Source organism: Danio aesculapii, chromosome 12 (assembly GCF_903798145.1).
Source record: "Danio aesculapii chromosome 12, fDanAes4.1, whole genome shotgun sequence".
NCBI lineage: Eukaryota > Metazoa > Chordata > Actinopteri > Cypriniformes > Danionidae > Danio > Danio aesculapii.
In genome coordinates this window covers 42,711,659-42,731,697 of record NC_079446.1, presented here as the reverse complement: position 1 = coordinate 42,731,697, position 20,039 = coordinate 42,711,659, and the positions used below count along the sequence as shown (strand labels likewise).

Here is a 20,039-nt window from a genome sequence, read left to right as displayed (position 1 = left end):
AGGTGTTTATATCTGCATCCAGCCTATAAAAAAAGGAAAATTAGACCATTTGTATAGTTGACCTACAGTAACCTCTAAAATGGTCATTAAAACACTGAAAACATGTAAAATGGCGTACAAGCTCACATTGTTAGCATTTAACACTGAATAAAGCACATGATCTGTACCTGAAGTGATCAAAGTTTTCTGTTTTTCACCTGTGAGAAATTGAAGTCGTTTGTTAGGACAAAAGTATGAAAAATATTCATTCTATTCTATTCATTTATAGCTTTTAGTTTGAAAATGGTTCAAATCAGCCTTTAGTCTTAATAGTCAGGCACAATCTGGCAACCTGCGCTTGCATAGACTCCTAAAAAATGTGTGGAGTGCAATACCTAGATGAACCACTGGGTGTCAATCCTGCACCTTTAATTGTTTTATGTTCAATCAACTTAAATTTGTAAACATGATTAAGTTAACTCACTCTATTTGTGTTGGGACAACATTAAAGAATTGTGTGGAACCCAGCATTGTAAATATATGTTTATAATGCCTTGGGCGTACATGATTGCTTATGTGTGGTATCAGTTCTTGAATTTATTCATATACATTTAGAATAACTTTTACTACGAATGTTTTTCTTTATTTGTAATGCCATCCATACACATGGTTTGTGAATGAGACGCATTGATTTTTAATAGAATCTTTTGCCAGTTTTTTACCATCACATTTTATCAACTGGTCGTTAACCATGGACACCAGATTCAAGGACTTTTTAAAAGCACCATTCATTTTAAATCAACTTCGTAATTCATATCCCAGCATATGTAGCGCCATGAAAGGCCTTACTGTATTTAACATTTCACTTACACTTAATATTTGCTTTAAAAATGTCAGAGGAATTCAATAATTCAACAAATTTTAATAAAATGTGTTGAATTATATTCTGGTGATAGTCAAATACGGTTTCTGATATCTTTATAAAATGTGCATTAGTTGTCAGTGTTATTGTATAAGATTTTAATTAAATATTTTTAAATCAAGAATTTCTCAGCTTTTATCCGTTTTTTGACAGCAGCACAGTAAAAATGTTGAAACACTATTAACAAATTCTTTTTCAAATTTAATTCAAGCACTTTTAAGGACCAGTGTTTGTTTTTATATACTTTCCAGGGCTTGAATCCATATGTCTGAAACTCAAGTACTTTTCAAGCAGCGTGAAAACCCTGTGGTAAACAGAAATATTAATATCCATAAATTACATAAACATCACCATCTTGAAGGAAGTCACAGAATAAAAAGGCGACTCATTGGTTCACATATAATAACCTGGGCTTTATTGTCTGATTCATGTTTGAATTGTCACATATCGGTTTATTTTCCCCCCAAACTTATTCAATAGTATTTTTTCTTTTTCATATTTTCCATATTTTTTTTTCTTTTTTGGCCTCCGTCCAGATCAGACTAGAAAACCCCTGGAGGAGGAGGATGATTCAGTTCAGCCAGGGCATTGGAGATCTGAGCTCGGGACAAGTGAGCACCGCAGCACTGCGGCCTTGTCCACGAGCATCCTCTTCATGGAAGAGACTGAGCAGGACATTCCCAAAGGAAGGCACAACCTTTAACTTGTGTTTTTTTTTTCTTTTCAGGCCTTGAAGTCCAGAGTCTGCTGGATTAATGCGTGTTTCGAGAAGAAGGCCAAGGAGATGATGTTAGTTTGGCATCCACCTCAATTTTTGTTCCTTCTTGGTCTTAAATTCTGTCATTACACCGGAATGATGAACGCAGTCGCTGCGCGTGACGTTCAGCAACAAAGAATGAAGTCTTCCTTTAAACGAAGTGCAAAAAAATAAACGCTTCACCGCAAGAAAACAAACACAAACAAGATACAAAAATAACTCTGTTGTACAAAGAAATAAAACGAGGATAAACCGAACAGCTTCCACTGTATGAAAACAAAAAACGATTTATACAAAAAGCAGCAACAAATCAACGACGACAAAATAAAATAGTGCTTAGTTGACGCGGAAGCTTCCGAAGTGAAGACTTCATCCCTTGTTTGTCTTTTTGGGATGATAATAATGGAAGATTCCTATAAACCACCCACATAAATTTGCCCTCCCATAAACCCCTGAACCTAAAGGGCATCAAAAACGGCCCAAATTAATTCAATAAAATCAAAAAGAAAACAAATAAAAATCATGATGGCGTTAACGTTCAATTCGAAGATGAAAATGTGAAACTTCGGGGAATCAGCAGCTACCTAAACACTTACAACACCACAGGAAACAACTGAGGGGGAACAGTGTACGAAATCAAACAAATAATAATAAACGAAAGAAAATAACAAAACAATTGTAAACACAGCACAATAAATAGGTAGAACAGCAGGTTTCCTCACCATGCACATGACTATTCACACACACACACTCACTTTTATATCGGACCTCACATTTTCACTCACACACACTTCTTCCCCTCATTCACGATCTCTTTTTGATTCCCAAAGTGCAAACCATCACAAACTCAACAGTTCTGTATTCAAGTAGCGTATATACAAGGGTGGTGGGGGTGGGCTTTTACAAATATGTAGTTTCTGTACATTGAATATTAGCCGCATTCTTAATTTACACATCACTTTTCTCTTAACAGAAACAACGTATAGTTAAAAAAAAAAAAGAAAGAAAAAAAACGGGGCCGAAAATAAAGGAAGAGATGAATTTTTAGTCATGTTCAGACAGTTGAAGTGGAAACCCGCTGTCCTTTTGCTTCCCCAAACTTAACTGATGCACAGCACCAAAAGACTGGACTGGGCTGGAAACGGTCACTACGTCACCTCCATGGCCACTGTGTTTTCTGCTAAACTGTTGAGCGACTGCTTCTCTTGCTCGTGCTTCTCCCTGCGGACCGACAGAAAACAGATCAATAACATGGTAATGAAGCATTTAATGCAGCATTTCCAACACTGCGCAGAGGCTAGGCATGGGACGATAACTGTTTTCAAGGTATACCGCGGTTTGGAAAAGTCAAGGTTTTAAAAAGGGCTAAAATTTTCTGTAATACCGTTCCTAAGGTATGTGTAATGTTACTTTTTTCCGGACAACAGTATCTCCAGCAGAAAAGATATGCAAAAATGCCGTTTTAAATAGTAAAGAAATCTGTTTTTGAAACTAATAAAGACAGAAGTCAATGATTCTTTTTAATTACTCAGCCTGACACGTTTACTGCTCCAAAATCGTTCACAAAAATAAAATGTATTGTGTTCAAAGGGGAAAAAAGTTTTTGTTTTTACGCAGACATTTAAAAAGAACTTAAGAGTAGTAATCGCAATATCGTGATACCGTGAATTATTTTCATCCAAGGTTATCATACCGTCAGAATCTTATCCCAGCCCATGGCTAAGTGGCACAACTTAAAAACCATGAGGCAGAAGTTTAGATTTGTGCCAATGATCAATCGTGATCAACCCACCATGTTGATAACTAGGCCTGTCACAATAGTCAATATATCGATTTATGCAATATTTGATGACCTCAATCATTTTTGCCGTTGCAATAAATATTTACAAATTCACAAATAACATTAAAGCAATTTCCGTTCAAACATTTACGTTCAACCTCACCGGTGTCAAACTTCATAATTGGGCATATAACTAATAGTACATTTAATAGCATATATATATATATATATATAATAGGACATTTACCTTTATAACATCCAATTATAGAATCTAAATAGCCTTAAGAATGCTAAGTATATTCTATATTAATATATAACCATTATCTAATCAGTGGCATAAAATGATGTCAAAATGACAATAATATTGCTTCACAACAATTTCTGTGACAATATATCGCACAAAAAACATTCCTCATCATGACAGGTGTAAGCATGACTGCATATCAATTGCTTAAACTAAAACAAGCATCCACAAATAAAATACTGTAATGAACACTCTCTGGATTTAGTACGGTAATGTATATGGCAATGTTGATGTTTCTGGTCTCGGCTATATAGATCTGCTACGCTGCTGCTGGAGCATTTAAACTGCAAGCTAATTGGCTGCCGAGGAGACAGCAACTAATCTCCTGTGCCATGTAGTTAATGACGGAGGAGCAGATTAGGTGAACCTATCAGTCTATGCGTGCAGAGTTTAACGGCAGAAAATTCACATAGTTGAAAAATCCAGATTGTCAACAATATTCTGATCTTTTAGGTCAAGCATGACTGCATCTGGATTGCTAATATTATAACAAAAATTGCACAAAAATAAAGAGTTTAAAAAATCTTTGTCATTATTTGATAAATGGAGATAAAACTAATAAAATGCAATAAAAATATCAGCAAAAACAAAAAAGACAAATATTTATTTATTGATAATCTGGTAAGACAAGGCTTGTAAAGAAATACTTGCAATAAAACAAACAAAAACCTTAGTTTTAGCAAAAAATACTGGTTTAATAAATGTTAAAACAAATATTTGCGAAATTATGGACTGCTATCATTGAAGCCATTACATTTTACACCCCATAAAATTATGGTTTCATATAAATATTTGCAAAAACAACAACAACAAAAAAAAAACCACACACACACACACAAAAACAAAGAAACAAAGCAGCGCGTCAAAACCAAAAAAAACGGGCCTGAGGCGTTTCTTAAAAAAATTACGCTTTTATGTCTAGCGTTTTGCGCATTGGTGTGCACGATCACATTGGCGCCCTTTATTTAGTCACGAGGCGTTAAACATCGACGAAAAACGCGAGCAAAAAGCATCCCGGTATGCACGGGCCTTAACGTGCTACAATTTAAGAAAACACATGCAATTACAAGAAACATCAGCTCATCGGTTTGACAGCACACATGATGCAAATTCTCACAACGCAAATGCAAAAAAAAACATCCTGCATTTTCCCACAACACAAACAAATGAATAAAATGTGCTGCATATTCTCACAAAAGAACAGAACATAACGGAAATGTTTCAACGGGACCCTAAAACATGATGGACACTGCTGCGAAATGTTTATTGTGCCGTGACTAGTGCTCAGTGAAGTTGTAGGTGATCTTTGAAAGGAGAGTTATTTTTGTTTATTTTAACATCCTGATTCCTTTGTCTTTTGTATTTTTTTAGCCTAAATAACCGTAACCTAAATAGCCAGGCTTGTCGCAGGTTAAAGTATCCTTCAAGCATTTTCATTGTGTTCAGTTCTATTTGCGTGTGCTGTGAGAATTTTTATTACATTTTCTTAATGTGCTTGCGTTGTGAGGATTTGCAGCAGGTGTACTGTCAAACGGATGAAGATCTTGTCTTAGTTTGCTGGTGTTTTTTTGTAATTGCATGTGTTTTCTTAAATTGCAGGACATTAAACTCTCTCGGCCACCATAATAATCTGCAAAATAAAGTAAAAACTAAATAAAAATAGAATCTAACTAGATATTTGCTAATAGTCAAACAATAAATAAATTCTTGATTGTCAACGTTTTCCAAACTTTCCAAATATAATTGCAAAGTAGAACTGCTTCAATTATAAAAACATTTGCAAACAAACAATGGAAAGATGCAGGACTGCTACGGTTTGCCAAATATGAGAAAATCGTGATCAAAAATAAAGTTACCCAGCATTGGCTTTGGGAAGCTGACAGTTGCTGGCGGCGAGCTTCAAGGCAGCGGGCGGCACGTTGCTGAGGCTTCTGGGAAGGTGGCGGGCGTTCAGACTGGCGATGGATGGCGCAGTGACACTGAGACGAAGGTTGTTGCCGATCAGGACCTGAGAGGTGGAGTTAGCTGTGCTGTTGCCATGGTTACCTATAGGGGTGTGGACTGAGTGGGTGGAGCTTGTGTTGGAGTTGGTAGAGGAGGAGAGGAAGGTGGGCGGGGCAGCAGTCGATGCTGATTGGCTAGTGATGAGCGAAGAAGAGGAAGTGGAGGAGATGCTCAATCCCTTGTAAACTCCTGTTAAAGAGACAGGAATTCATTTAAGTACAAAACAGGATGAACAAATATTAATTTGGGGGGTTGGGGGGCTTTCAGTTCTGATTTACTTGATTCTGACTTACAAAGAACAAACAACAAACCTGAAGCCTGAATGACTCCGTTAACTCCACCTCCCGCGCCGTCCTCTTTCACCTTCAGGGTCAGTAGCTGGTCAGAGGTCATGAGTGCAGAGGCCGCAAACTGAGCGCTGACCGAGTCCAGCGTCTTAGACACGAGAGACTGAGGACACAGCAGGAGAGCGTTATATAAAGCAGAGCACAGCTCCAGACATGAGTGCTGTCTGTGTCTGATACACACCTGACTGGAGGCGCTGTTGTTGGCCTGATGTTGAATCTGCTCCAGCTGCTGTTTCTGCATAAGAGCCAGCTGTTCTTGATGCTGCTGATACTGCTCAGCTGTGAACGCTGGAATAAAAACACTCATGTAAATATTACACACTTACACAGCATTTCTTGATGAATGAAAGAGACTAGAGATCTTTAGAAAGACGGCATTATTTGCAAAACACAACGAACTGATTGTGGGTGTTTAAATCCAAAACCAAAGCAAAAGTGCTTCAGGGGTAATTAATGTGTCTGTGCTCTTTGGGTAAGGGATTCATAAAGATAAACAAAGAAATCACAAGTCTAAGGCACTCGAAAAGTGAAACAATGTAAAACGCCTTTATTAACATGGCTGGCACGAACGCCTTTCTGCAACACTTGCCTTCATCAGGGTAACCAATGAAGGCAATAGGGCAGCACAATATATCTTTTTAGCATCGATATCACAATGTGCGAGTCCACAATAGTCACATCGCTAGGATCTGCAATGTAGTTAAGATTGTAGTTGACCAGACCTTTCAGTTATCAATATAGTGGATTAATTTCAGATTTTAACCTTTGAGTAAAAGTTTATTAATTGCATGTTTTTAAGGCATGACTGTAAGAATTTAAAGCAAATTTAAGTCATCTGGGCACAGTAAATTAAATGTTTGTAGCTTAAAGATTAATTGTACATTATATAATTATTTACTCAAAACGATAGTGTTATTATTATTATTATTATTATTATTATTATTATTATAATAATACAGTGATTATTTAATTTCTGCTTCTGAATACTGTTTGACTCCCCAGAAAATCTTATATCCTTGTTTATTTGCATCTTTTCTCTGTTGCATTTAACTTTGCTTGTCATTTTTTTAATTATATTTTATGCAGATACGCTGCCCAACAGAATCATCTCAATCTATCTAAAATGATAAACTCTTTACAAGCTATTTAAGTCATCTGCTGAAATAGCATTTATAATCGCAATAAATATCACAGAGAAAGAAAATATTGCTATGTCAGTTTTTTCCAATATTGTGCAGCCCTAGAAGGCAACGACTGTGGGTGTTGTTTATTAGTGATATGATGGTCTCTGTGGTAAAAATGATACAAATAAATCTGTAATACACTGTAAATAAACCCAAAAACTATTAGCCTAACTAACAAAAAAATGCTTAACATTTAAATTAGGGATGCACAGATACAATTTTTTTTAGAAGCGATAAAATACCAAAAAATTCTGAGTATCAGCCGATACAGTTACTGATCCGATACTGTGCAGCTCTTTATATTTAATTACATAATGCAATTGATAGGGATTAGATTCTACTAATCTGAGTTACAGAAATTTCAATAATATCTATTCTTTAATAACAATCACTGCATTATGAAAAAATATATGTAGACAGAAACGGGCTAGGGTTTCTATGAACTTAAAAAGCCATTTAATGCAAAACTAAATGCATTTTCTCCACTGATTATTTAAATCACAGATGCCCAAACTAGGGCCAAAGTTGGCCCATGGTAACCTTTGATTTGGCCCACCATCCCATCTGAAAAAAAGAGAGGGGCGGGGTGATAGAGATGGTTTAGAGATTGCCATTTCAAACGTAACCTCTTATTTGTTTGTTTCATTGTTAATCTACAAAAAATGTAATTTAATAGAAACTAATTTAATTTAAACTAGTAGAAACAAATGATCTTAGAGTTTTTTTGTGGGTGTAGTCCGCAAAATGCTGCGCATTGTTTGAATTATGAATTGAGAACAATTGACAGGTACAGCGGAGGGAAACGCTGATGTGAACATAAATTTAACAACCCAAATATGTATCTCCAGTTCACATTAAACTATCGAATGGCTTCAGAACATCTGGCATATAGTTCGTGCTTAATTTGTAAATTGTGAGGTCCTAGAACATATCAGGGTAACGGAACCAGCATATTACCAGAGGAGTGAGAGGTGTCGTAGACAAAAGTGAAGCCCAGGGGGTTTGGCGGACATGAAAGTGAAGCCCTGGATATAGTACATTAAATCTTTGTAATGCCTTATAATGTCTTCATGGCTTTTAAATTCTATAGAATAGTGCATGTGCGAGATCTGATTTGGATCGGTCACAGCTGGCCGCAGGCTGATTAAGCAAAAACTGTGGTATCGAAGCATCCATAATTTAAATGCAAGAAAAGCACTGTTAATAAAAAGGGAGAAAGCAATTTAAGTGATAGGATATTAAAATACACAAACATTTAGAGCAAGGATTCAGATTTTAAACAAATGTCAAATAAATAGTTTTAATAAATGAAATAATACTGTTGTACATATGTACATATTGAATTAATAAATATTGATCTGTATTAAAGCTATAGTAGCTCAGCCAAGAGGAGTGTTTGTATTTTTAATAATTTTTGCAATTAATTTTTGGCAGGCCTGATGAATTTTCTAAAGCCATTTCAGAAATATTTTTTTTCCACATTGATAAAAATATTACAACGCAAAACTAGAATAACATAAGAGTGAGTGTTCATAAAACACTATTTTTGTTTTGTTTACAAACACAACATGTTCCATTTACTTTCATTTAAAGGAAACAGTACATAAATGACACACAAAACGAAACCCAGCGCTATTCAAAGCAGCAAACCAGTGAGCTGTAATTATGTAAATGATATTAAAAATCTGAGCTGATCACTGAAGCATCCCACAAATATGAATCAGAACAGAAACGCCATGCTCTCGGCATCATATAAAAGGGTTTCATTTAAAGCTGGACGCGTTTAATGAGGTTTTATAAAAAGATGCTACTGTGTTTCTGATGCACATTTGCTGCTGGTTTATTGCTTTCTTTTAACAAGGAGTCTGTCACAACTGATCTGTCCTCATTTCAATGTTTCTATAGCTCAGAATTGAGAATGAGGTGAAAACAAAAACAAACAAATTAAATAGTTTATATGCTTATTCCTTCGCTCCTGAACTTCTATACTGCAGAGACTGACAATGTGGGTTATGATCTATGTTCAACATGGCTGATGTTCAGATTAGGTTAAAAACAATATAATAAAGGCTAAATAATAGTCATTAAAATTAGGGCTGCACGATATCGGAAAAATCTGACATTGCGATATTTTGTTTTTCTGTAATGTATATTACGATACAAGTGACCTTAATAGCTCAATTTAGAAATAATTCATTCCTTTAGCTTGACAGGGATGATTCTGGTGGGGATTGAATCATTTGCATAAAATCTATTAAACTAAATTCAGCATTGATAAATACAATGGAGCACAGATACAATTGAAAAACAGTACTTCACAATTTTTTCGGGAGTCTTAATAGTATTCAGCTACAAAAAGTGAATAATAAAACGCAAACTGTTACTATATAGTCTTCATCATATTAATCAGGGCCAGTGCTGCCTTGTCACTAAAGATTAATTTGGCTGCGACTGTTTGTCATTGTATGCAAACAGGGTGCTTTTTACAGCTAGAAGTTTGCTTCGGAACCGGAACCGATTGTAGTGAGAAAGCAAAACGATCCAACGAATGAGGCTATATCACAGTGTATTATGGTTCATAATAGACATATACGGCTACATGAAGAGAGAGATAGGAGTAGGGCGAGATGTCATTCCTACCGGAAAATGTGCGTTTCATGTAGAATATGAAAATAAAAGCATGCTGAAATATTACCGAGGGCTGTTTATCCGTTAGGAAAATTGACCGAAATTACTATCTCATAATATTTTGTATTAGGCCTATTGTTTTGTTTATTTCTGCACTGACACCTTGAAAGAAAGATCAACATTAATCTGCTTCACGATCGGATGCAGTCTCTGTTCATTTGTTATTTCTCTCTATAATTTAAGCCTATAATGCAGAATTCTAGCCAACTGTTTTTTTTATTTATAGATTAATTCAATAGATAGATTTATACAACCCTTGACAACAGAAATGAGGTTATGAGAAAGTCTTACCTCTTTGATTTATATTTGGTGACTATGTCTGTGGGTGTCAAAATTAAAGTGTACATTTTCACTTTATATAAATATATATGTATTTTTCCCCCAAAATTTAATTACATCACAATTGTAATTTTTTTAAATTGTCAGTTGTATTTAAAGGAACGTTATGTGGAAGTTATGTTTGGCTTTTGACGCATTTAAAATATGTAGCTAAAATAGTTTTTTTTTTGTGGAGTCAATTGGGCCAGTAGAAAAAAAATCCTCAGCGTAGGACCCGGTTAATAATTCTATTAATTTAACCTTTATTAACGTAACGAACTAACATTTGTGCCTAAATTGTTTAAATTGTCCTGAAAAGCTCACACAATTACAGGCCTTAAAACACATGCAAGTGATTATGTTTAAACTCTATTTTAGTTACACTTTGCAATAGTGGTTCCTGGAAAACTATATTAACTTAACATTGCATATCCTGCGATGTGACCATTTCGTATGCGCACATTGCGATATCAATGCTGAAACGATATATTGTGCAGCCCTAACTAAAATGCACTATCATTACAAAATATCAACGTTGCATGAAAAGCAAGAGAAAATGTATAAAAATAAATAAAAAAAGAAATAATGTAGGTTAAAAGCAAAATATGATGAGGTTCAATGATAGTTAAGATGTACACAAAACTACACAAAAAAAAAGAGGAAAATATATATAAATAAAATGTAGGACTAACTACATTAAAATTAAATTAAAACAAATCTAAACTATACAGGTTAATATCAAGCTATATAGTTATATTACACTGGTAAAAACATACTAATGTGCTAAAATACCAGCTTTATTTTTACTACTGTACGTTTTCATTCATAATTTGAATTAGTGTATATAAGCTTTTATTCTTTAGTTTGTTTTTCTTCTATTTTTGTTTTTATTTTTAAACTGAATGGATTTGTTTCTCTTTGTCATTATTGTTTATGTCAATGTAGTTTTATTTTAGCCTAAATTTAAATAAAAATTAGAATTTTTTTCTGTCACAAACTTGAAATATGCTTTATATAAATTTAATTTTCAGTTCATTTTAATAAATACATGTATTTTTTAAATTGAGGGATATAGCTACATTAACCCTTTAATAACCCTGCTGTGCAGCTCTATCAAAATTTTGGCCTTTGTGTAGGATCTCACCATTTCATAAGATTCACACACCAACAGCTTTAATGCATCAAAGTTAAACTAAACACAAAGCTCGAAACCCTGCTATTGTTTTGCTATGGCAAAAAACAAATTAGTGTAATTCTACAGATCCAATAAAGCCAACAAAGGAGTCAGATTTGTAAAAATGCACGTTTTGTACATCCCTACTGAACCTGCACTGCAAACGGACGGCCCTAAAAACCACAATCTAACACCTTAAACTGATGAGATTGCCATTGTTAAGACAGTCAAACACATCTAGCTTAATCCACGACAAAAAAAGCACAGCAGTAGCGTTTAATTACTAGGTGATTACTAGGCCCACATGGCCTTTTGTGTGCAGAAACGCACAGATATCTGATGATTTATTAGCTTAATAACAAGTCTATTCTTTTACTTATGTACATGTGAGTAAATATATATTATTCAGCTTATAATATTAATTTCCGTAATATAAATATGCAAATCTTTATGATTTATTCACAATTATTATAGACAATTTATTTATTATGAAACTTGCTTTTTTACCAAGTAGGCCTATTTGTGTTTTCATTGTAATCCTTAAAAGTTAAAAACTCTAATACATTTTTATTTCATGTTTTACATTTTTAGTTACTCATTCCACATAAATCTGCAGGTTTTTTTTACGAACTTCCGTGCAGAAGAACGTCTGCAGATTTTATTCTTTGGTGTTGCACGAATGTGATTGGCTAATGTTTGCTCTTGTATTCTGATAAAGCAATCTGATTGGCTGAAGCCAGAGTTCGCAATTAAAAAGTTGAAAGCTTTTCAACATCTTCACCCAACAACAGGCCCAATGCAACCCGACAGATCAGCAAATTAGTTTGGAAACGCTTGTCGTCACTCCATAGAAAATAAATAGGAAGCATCAACACTGACAGCCATGTAAATGTGAGTAAGGTGACAATCAGTCTAGCATGCGAAATTCCAGCCTGATCTCACGAGAAAATGCAAGTATGTTACATTTTGTCAGTTTAGTGGCTAATTAGAGTTCAGGCGTATGAAAATGTATGATTTTAAAAAGGAGGCATGGCACCCAACCCCACCCCTAAGCCCAACCTTTATTGGATGATGAGCAAATCCTACTAGATTGTATTAATTAGATCGTACGAATTCATACGAATTAGCCAGTAAATCAAAAAGTTACGAATTGTCGTGAGATTGCGTTAGAAATTTTTTCGTACGGCACTGTGAAAAGGGATGGGGCATAACAAGACGACATTGATAAAGTGAGCGATTAGTTTCAGTCATATTTTAAATTTCACATTTTAATCTATTGGTGTCACAAACATGTGATGCGATTTCACAGGTCAGCGTTCACACTGAAAGGCAGCAACATGTGAAACTTGTCGCACAAGTTTGCGTTTCCAGTCTGCTCCATTAGCATGCATATGAATAGAAGTCTATGGGCCGAAAAGGCTTAACTCGTCACTGCAGCAAACACTGAGCTCTCGATTATAATAACCATCAATCATTCTGTTTATTTCCAGTCTGCAATGAAGACACTGAATTAAACATGAGCAAACAAACAGCTCCAAGTCTTAGCATGCATACTAGTGCACAAGTTTACTCACCTACTGCAGGTGGTCCCATTCCCGCTGTCCTGCCCATCGTGCTGCCACCCGGCCCCGCGCCTCCCCGAATTAACCCTTTAATCGCTCTCCGAGACTGAGCATCTCCTGTGCCCGACCGGCTGCTCAGTGTCCGTGGTTTAAAGTGCCTCCAGCGACATGCTCTGATGCTGCGGAGGATCTGTCTCAGGTCTGAATACGCAGCGTGAGAGGAAGAAGATGGAGAGGTTTGTAGCGTAGAGGACGTGTGGGTTGAGGTAACGCTCTGAGAAGTGCTTTCCGTATGGAGAGGAGAAGCAGGGAAAGAGAAGTCCGGCTCCGAATCCGTGTCCAGACTTTGGAATAATCCGTTCAAATCCGAATAGGCCCGGTCCAGATGAAATCTGTGGAGGAGATTAAATACGGTTAAGAAAAAAAACCTTGAAATATGTAAATTAAAGTTGTATGACATACCGTATAATAAAAATACAGTGAAACAGATTCTCAGTGAATGAACAATTACTTATGGCAAGAGTCTGAAGTGTGCATCTAATTAACACTTTACTGTCCCAGAAGACCACAGGAGAGGATTCACAATTCAAAGTTAAGTGATACAACCGCGACAGGCAAGGGCTTATTCACAATTATATCAGATATATCAAGGCTAGCTAAACAAGCTTTTACTCCACTTTCTAGAAACATACTTGCAGGTGTGTTGAGGCAAGTTGGAGCTAAAATCTGCAGGACAGATTCAAAGCCAAGTTTGGACACCACTTGCCTAAATGGATCAACAATTTTTATGACATCACCTCATACTTCAGTTTATCATCAAATCTTGACCAATCAAATGCTTTTCTAGTATCTGACATGTCCCGTCTGCTTAATTTACTTTTTATTTGATGCGCTTGAGCTCAATCTCTCTTACTGGCAGAGCTGTGATAAAAACAAAATGCTATTGCCTGTTTTTTTTGCTACTCTATGTCCCAGCTTGTCTTCATGTTTCATTTAAGATTACATCAAACAGCGAATAAAAAAAAAAAAGCACATTTCAAAACACTTCACGAGAACTTTAATAATTACTCCCAGTATACTGAATCTCCCGTGATATCAGGAATAACAGAATATCTGCGTATGTCAAATATAAATGTAGTACCTCAGTACGAGATTTCAGATGGTGGACTGGAGTCTGGACTCACCTGCCGCCTCGTCCCACCCGCCGCCGTGCCAAGCCGACACAGCGGCGGGGAATGGTGAGAGTGGTGAGAGAGTACCGAAAGCGTGGGTCACATGACCTTCCGTCTGCTTCTCCAGACCAGGGCCAGTCGCCGCTCTGATCCAGACGGGCCTGGGGGAACAAAGAAGAAAACCAGATTAAATAAGACCTTTCTGAGAAAAGAGTATAAATTCAATACAAACAAATTATAAAGTCAATATATGGTTGAACATGTTTGTTTATATAAAGGGAACATGATTAAGTCGCATTATTTATTTGTCATCTTTATCATTGAGATATGGTGGATAATTCAATGATATCTTGACTTGATGTAGAGTCAAAGGCAGAATTATTAGCACTCCTGAAACACGCCAACAAGGCACAGGTACCTATTTAAGAGTTTTAGCTTCTGGTTTAAGGGAGAATAAGGTCATTTTCATTGTTAATTTTTTTAGATTGTTTTATTTGATTGATTTTTGGTTTGTTTAGCGTTTCAACATTTGTTGATTTGTTTTCTTTCTAGTTCTTACGGTGATTCATGATACTATATTGTGCAATTGTTCTATGGAAAGTGACCAATAAATGAAATGCAAACCATCAGTGAAAAAGTAAATCATCTTTCAGACAGGATGCTACACTACAAAATGCACATACACTGAACAGAAATGAAGCATCAAAATGAAAGATGCACAAATGTTTTGGTCTGGATTTCACTGGAACCGTTTTCATTGGTTGGTAATGCAAAAACAGAACAGCAAGACAGCTTACTAGAGCTGTAGTGTTTACATGACTGTAGTGCATGCTGGGAAACGGAGCGAGGTGTAGAACAATAGTGGAGAGGAAAGAGGAACGATGAAAGGATGCGGAACAGAGGAAGCACAAGGTATGAGATATGAGGTCAGGTCTGGACACCTACAGCGTGATAAACACATCCTGCTTTCCGCCTGAAGGCAAACGCTCCATCGGGCTCGTTCTCTTCCTCGGCCTCTGATGAGCCGGAGTGTATCTGCACAACAGGAACAGGAAGTCTTTTATACACAGATTGCATGAACAATGAAGTACAAAGTTGACAAATGGACATAATAAAACCAAATTAATCAGCGACACACAACAGTTCAAATATCTGCAGTGAGTAAAAACTAAAAACCTGTTCAAAGAAAAGGATCCACTGAATTGATCAAAGGTGACAGTAAATACTTTTTTTAATGTTAACAAATATTGATTTAAAATTATGCTGTCCTTTTTAGCTTTCCATTCAAAGAATCCTGAAAAAAAGTGTATTGGGATAATTTCTACAGCAAAAAATTTAAATTAATTAAAAAAATTAATAGCAGGAATAAATTACATTACATTACATTAAATTAATAATAAAAAGTTTTTACATTTGAATTTATATGATTATTAATATTTTTTACATTACAGTATTGCATTTTATTTAAAAAAAATTAAATAATAAAGGTTAAAATGGACTAAAACACAAGACTATGGAATAGAAAAGGATTTATTTCAAACACTTGGCTGTAATTATAAGGTATTAAGTTCATTTAAAAAAAAGTTATTTTAAATTGTAATAATATTTGATATTAGTTTTGTATTTTAGATCAAATAAGTGGTGTCTTTCAAAAAATAAAGTAGAAAAATGATAACAACGGTTAAAAATGACTAATAAACAAGGCTATGGAATAGAAAAGGAGGATTTTAACCATTTGGCTGTATTTTAAGGTATTAAATTTATTTAAAACAAAGTTATTTTATTTTAAATTGTAATAACAGACTAATAAACAACTCTATGGAATAGAAAAGGAGGATTTATTTCAAACACTTGGCTGTAATTTTAAGGTATTAAATGCATTTAAAACAAAAGTTATTTTAAATTGTAATAATATTTGACATTACAGTTTTGCATTTTAGATTAAATAAGTGGTCTTTCAAAAAATAAATAAAGGTTAAATAACTAATAAACACACAACTGTGGAATAGAAAAGAAGGATTTATTTCAAACACTTGACTAACTTTAAGCTGAGTTTGTAGTAAAAACATGCTATAATACAGTGCTCAGCATATATAAGAACACCCTCACAAATCTCTTATTTAAATAAATATTTTCTATACGAAGCTTTACAATATTATATTGGAGCATAAATATTAGATTAGTCAGTACTGAAGCCAAATCTGGAGCAAAATTAACAAAATAAGTTATAGTAATGGTCCAAAATTTGTACACCCAAATTTATATGTAAGAGAAAAATATTAAAAACTAATAGTAGTTTGCAATTTTCTTCCGAATATTTTGCATGAATTTAAATGTATTATCTTTCCATTTCTAAAGATGTTTAGTGACTAAAATATTATTTTAATAAATATATCCATTTAACAAATCTGTTTTGTTCAAATGCACCAAAATACATAGCCATTTTGAAGATAAATTTGTATCCATTTCTCAGTGAATATAGGCTAAGCACTGTGTTATAATTTCACATGTAGCATTTACTACAGCCATAGTTCATTGAGAAGTGTCACTTGCAAACAGCTGTTATTATCAATCATCTCAATGTCATTATCGACTGAATTCAAACATATTTTTTGTCCAGCTTATTTTGCAGAGGAAACTCTGCTCTATTTAAACACACATGCTGGAGGTTTACTAGAACTGACTTCAATGACAAAATGCAAATGCTACAGGAATTCTACACTTCCCTTTAAACAGAGACGATACCTAAAAAAATGGCTAAAAACGTGCGTACCTGCGAGAAGGGCTCGTCATCAGAGCTAGGGAAGTCGTACTGGTTGAGGTCTTTAGGGTTAAAATGGGAAGGTCCAGTATGCAATGGTGCAGAGAGAGGCAGGATTTTGGGCTTTTTCTCGTACTTCCTCTTTGTTCTCACCACCTCTGGCTTTTCAGGCTGAGAAAATAGAAATCGTGAAGATAACTTTACCAGAGCAACAAGTTCAGTCAAATCAGTCATCTGAAACATACCATATCTTAAGTAATGTAATTAGCATCAAGCATGCAATTGACGCATCCAAATTAACATTTATTTTTTTAGGCTTGGTGTTTATAATATATGTGCATTAATGAATGGCAGCAATAATTAAATGTTTGTCTTATACAATTTCTTTTTTATTGTAGTTATGGATATTGCATTTAAAGCAGTGGTCCTCAACCCTTGGGCAGCGGACCACACAAGAAATCATTAATTATTTTTGTTTTATTTATTATTGACGTCTGAACAATCTTTTATTTTGAAAAATGACCGTATTCTCTGGGTTACATTTTGGTCACCTGAGCTCCAAAAAGGAGCAAAATGAGTAAGAAACAGACATCTTTGTAAAGTTACTTTGCAAAGTGGAAAAAAGCCCAGTGAAGGACCCACAAACTGCCAAGGAATAGATCTGCAAACCATTTGTAAACAATTCAGGAGAATCCAGCATGTCTGTACAAAAACATCAACTGCTGGAGATCGCAAATGACAGCAGCCGTTCACATATCACATCTATTTCACGCACAAGTAATTTCCAATGGAGGCATGCGCATCTTCAGAATCCCGCAAGGGCCCTGCGAGTCATGTGACAAGAACTGACCGATCAGATTCATATTTTGTATAGAATATACACATTTCGGAAGACTAATCATCTCAGATAAACACTGCAGTGCTTAATTTTCTCCATAAATAAAACTTGTATCAGAGTTACAGCAATGTTTTATCAGCTTGTCATCCTTGAGAAAACGGTTGATGGTCGCTCTCCCCCCAGGCCGCGGTAAAATGGTCCATGGTGATAAAAAGGTTGGGGACCACAGATTTAAAGTATTGTTTTAGAATTGTATTGTTAAGTTACATTAAATTAATTTGTAATAATATTTCATGTTTACACTACAGTATTACCTTTTTTATTAATAAATTACGTCTTTCAAAGAAATAAAAGTACTGTTAAAGTTACATTAAATTAACAAAAGAACAGTTAAAGTACATTGTTATAATGCTTGTATCTAGTAAATATTTGCTTGCATCAGTTCCATTGTAATATTAAAGATTTTTACATTACAGAAGATGGAAGACTTACAAAATTGCAATCAGTTTTTTTCCTCTCAAAAATTTAACCCAATTTATTTTCCCAAAACAGAATTATTGTATTGTTAAATTACATTTAAAATATATTTTTAACTGTAATAATATTTCACATGTACATTACAGCATTGCATTTTAAAGCGATGTCTTTCAAATAAATAAAAAGCATCAAAGTTACATTAAATTCATAAATCACAAGAGCAGTTAAAATGCATTGTTATAATGCGTATCTGTAAATATCTGCTTGCATCAGTTTCATTATAATATTACAGATAGTTTTACGTTATTTCTGAATGCAAGAAAAAAAAAAAAAAACTCAGTCTCAAAAATAAAAGGCGGATTTATTTACCCAAACCTAAATTTACAACCAATTTTAGTGCCAAAAATTAAAGAATCTGTAATATCAGACCAGATATTGACATGACTTTCCCACCTTGGTCTTGTATTCTTTAAAGTCAGTGTGGTCCTGATGGCGGTACTGACTGCTGTTGGAGAAGGGTATTATGGGAATCTTGTAAACAGGTTTTGCCATTGCTAGTGCTTCTGCCATCACCTCCGAACCAAAGTCTGGCACTGTGTTCCTGAAAGCAGAAATAGTGGACTTTTTAATCTGGAATGCTTTTATGAAGTACATTTATGTACCTATCTGACAAAAAGTCTTGTGGTTGATCCCAGTTGTAAGAGCAACAAATAATAATAACTTGACTTCTAGTTGATCATTTGGAAAAGTGTCAGAAGGTAGATTTTTCTGATGAACCATCTGTTGAACTGCATCCCAATCATCACAAATACTGCAGAAGACCTACTGGAATCCCATTGACCCAAGATTCCCACAGAAAATTTGGTAAAGGACATTGAAGGACATTTGTGCTGCCCATTACATTACAAACCACAAGAGAGGGAAAATTCTTCAGCAGGATAGCGCTCCTTCTCATACTTCAGCCTCCACATCAAAGTTCCTGAAAGCAAAGAAGATCAAGGTGCTCCCGGATTGGCCAGCCCAGTCACCAGCATGAACATTATTGAGCATGTCTGGGGTAAGTTGAAGGAGGAGGCATTAAAGATGAATTCAAAGAATCTTGATGAACTCTGGGTGTTCTGCAAGAACGCTTTCTTTGCCATTCCTGATGACTTTATTAATAAGTGATTTGAGTCATTGCAGAGATGTATGGATGCAGTCCTCCAAACTCATGGGAGTCATACACAATATTCATTCTTTTTCCACTGCACCATGACTTTATATTCTATACTGGACATTATTTCTGTTAAGTGACAAGACTTTTGTGTAAGCAAAGTCAGACCTTTACTTGCCTAATTGAATAATTAAAAATCAAGGCATGATCATATTTTAATTTGGTAAAATAAGCATCCAGAGGCCTTCGCCTTTCATAAAAGCCACTTCTGATACCAAATGATCAACTAGAAGTCAAGTTATTATGTGTTGTTCCTAAAACTTGTATAGGCGACAAGACATTTCAGGTAATGTATACACAAATTATCCGTCACATCACAGTAATTAAAGATGACAGAAAAATAATGCAGCTCGGTCATGTGGCCTTCATGAACAAACAAGGTGAACCATAATGGCTCATTTAGCCACATAAAACAAGCCCCCTTAATAAGGGTATGCAATGATGCCTAAGCCAATTAAAAATACATGACCCGCTTACATTATGCATGAAAGCGTAGACGGTAAACCACAATTACAAAAGCAATTAAGAAAAAAATCTGAAGTCAAGCAGGTTAGAAATA

General features: G+C 35.0%; 1 protein-coding gene across 2 annotated transcripts in view; it reads right to left on the bottom strand.

The window, feature by feature from the left end:
* Positions 1–1,293: 1,293 nt before the first annotated feature.
* Positions 1,294–20,039, bottom strand: part of epc1a (enhancer of polycomb homolog 1 (Drosophila) a) — a 58,124-nt gene continuing 39,378 nt past the window's right edge. For both annotated transcript variants that reach the window (XM_056469231.1, XM_056469230.1), the window contains exons 6-14: positions 18,721–18,868; positions 16,965–17,123; positions 15,137–15,226; positions 14,204–14,352; positions 13,032–13,411; positions 6,275–6,381; positions 6,058–6,196; positions 5,599–5,935; positions 1,294–2,879 (exon numbers count right to left, since the gene is read on the bottom strand). In XM_056469231.1, coding sequence (XP_056325206.1) covers positions 2,807–2,879; positions 5,599–5,935; positions 6,058–6,196; positions 6,275–6,381; positions 13,032–13,411; positions 14,204–14,352; positions 15,137–15,226; positions 16,965–17,123; positions 18,721–18,868 — 1,582 coding nt within the window. In that variant the 3' untranslated portion in view covers positions 1,294–2,806. The remainder of the gene's footprint in view (positions 2,880–5,598; positions 5,936–6,057; positions 6,197–6,274; positions 6,382–13,031; positions 13,412–14,203; positions 14,353–15,136; positions 15,227–16,964; positions 17,124–18,720; positions 18,869–20,039) is intronic.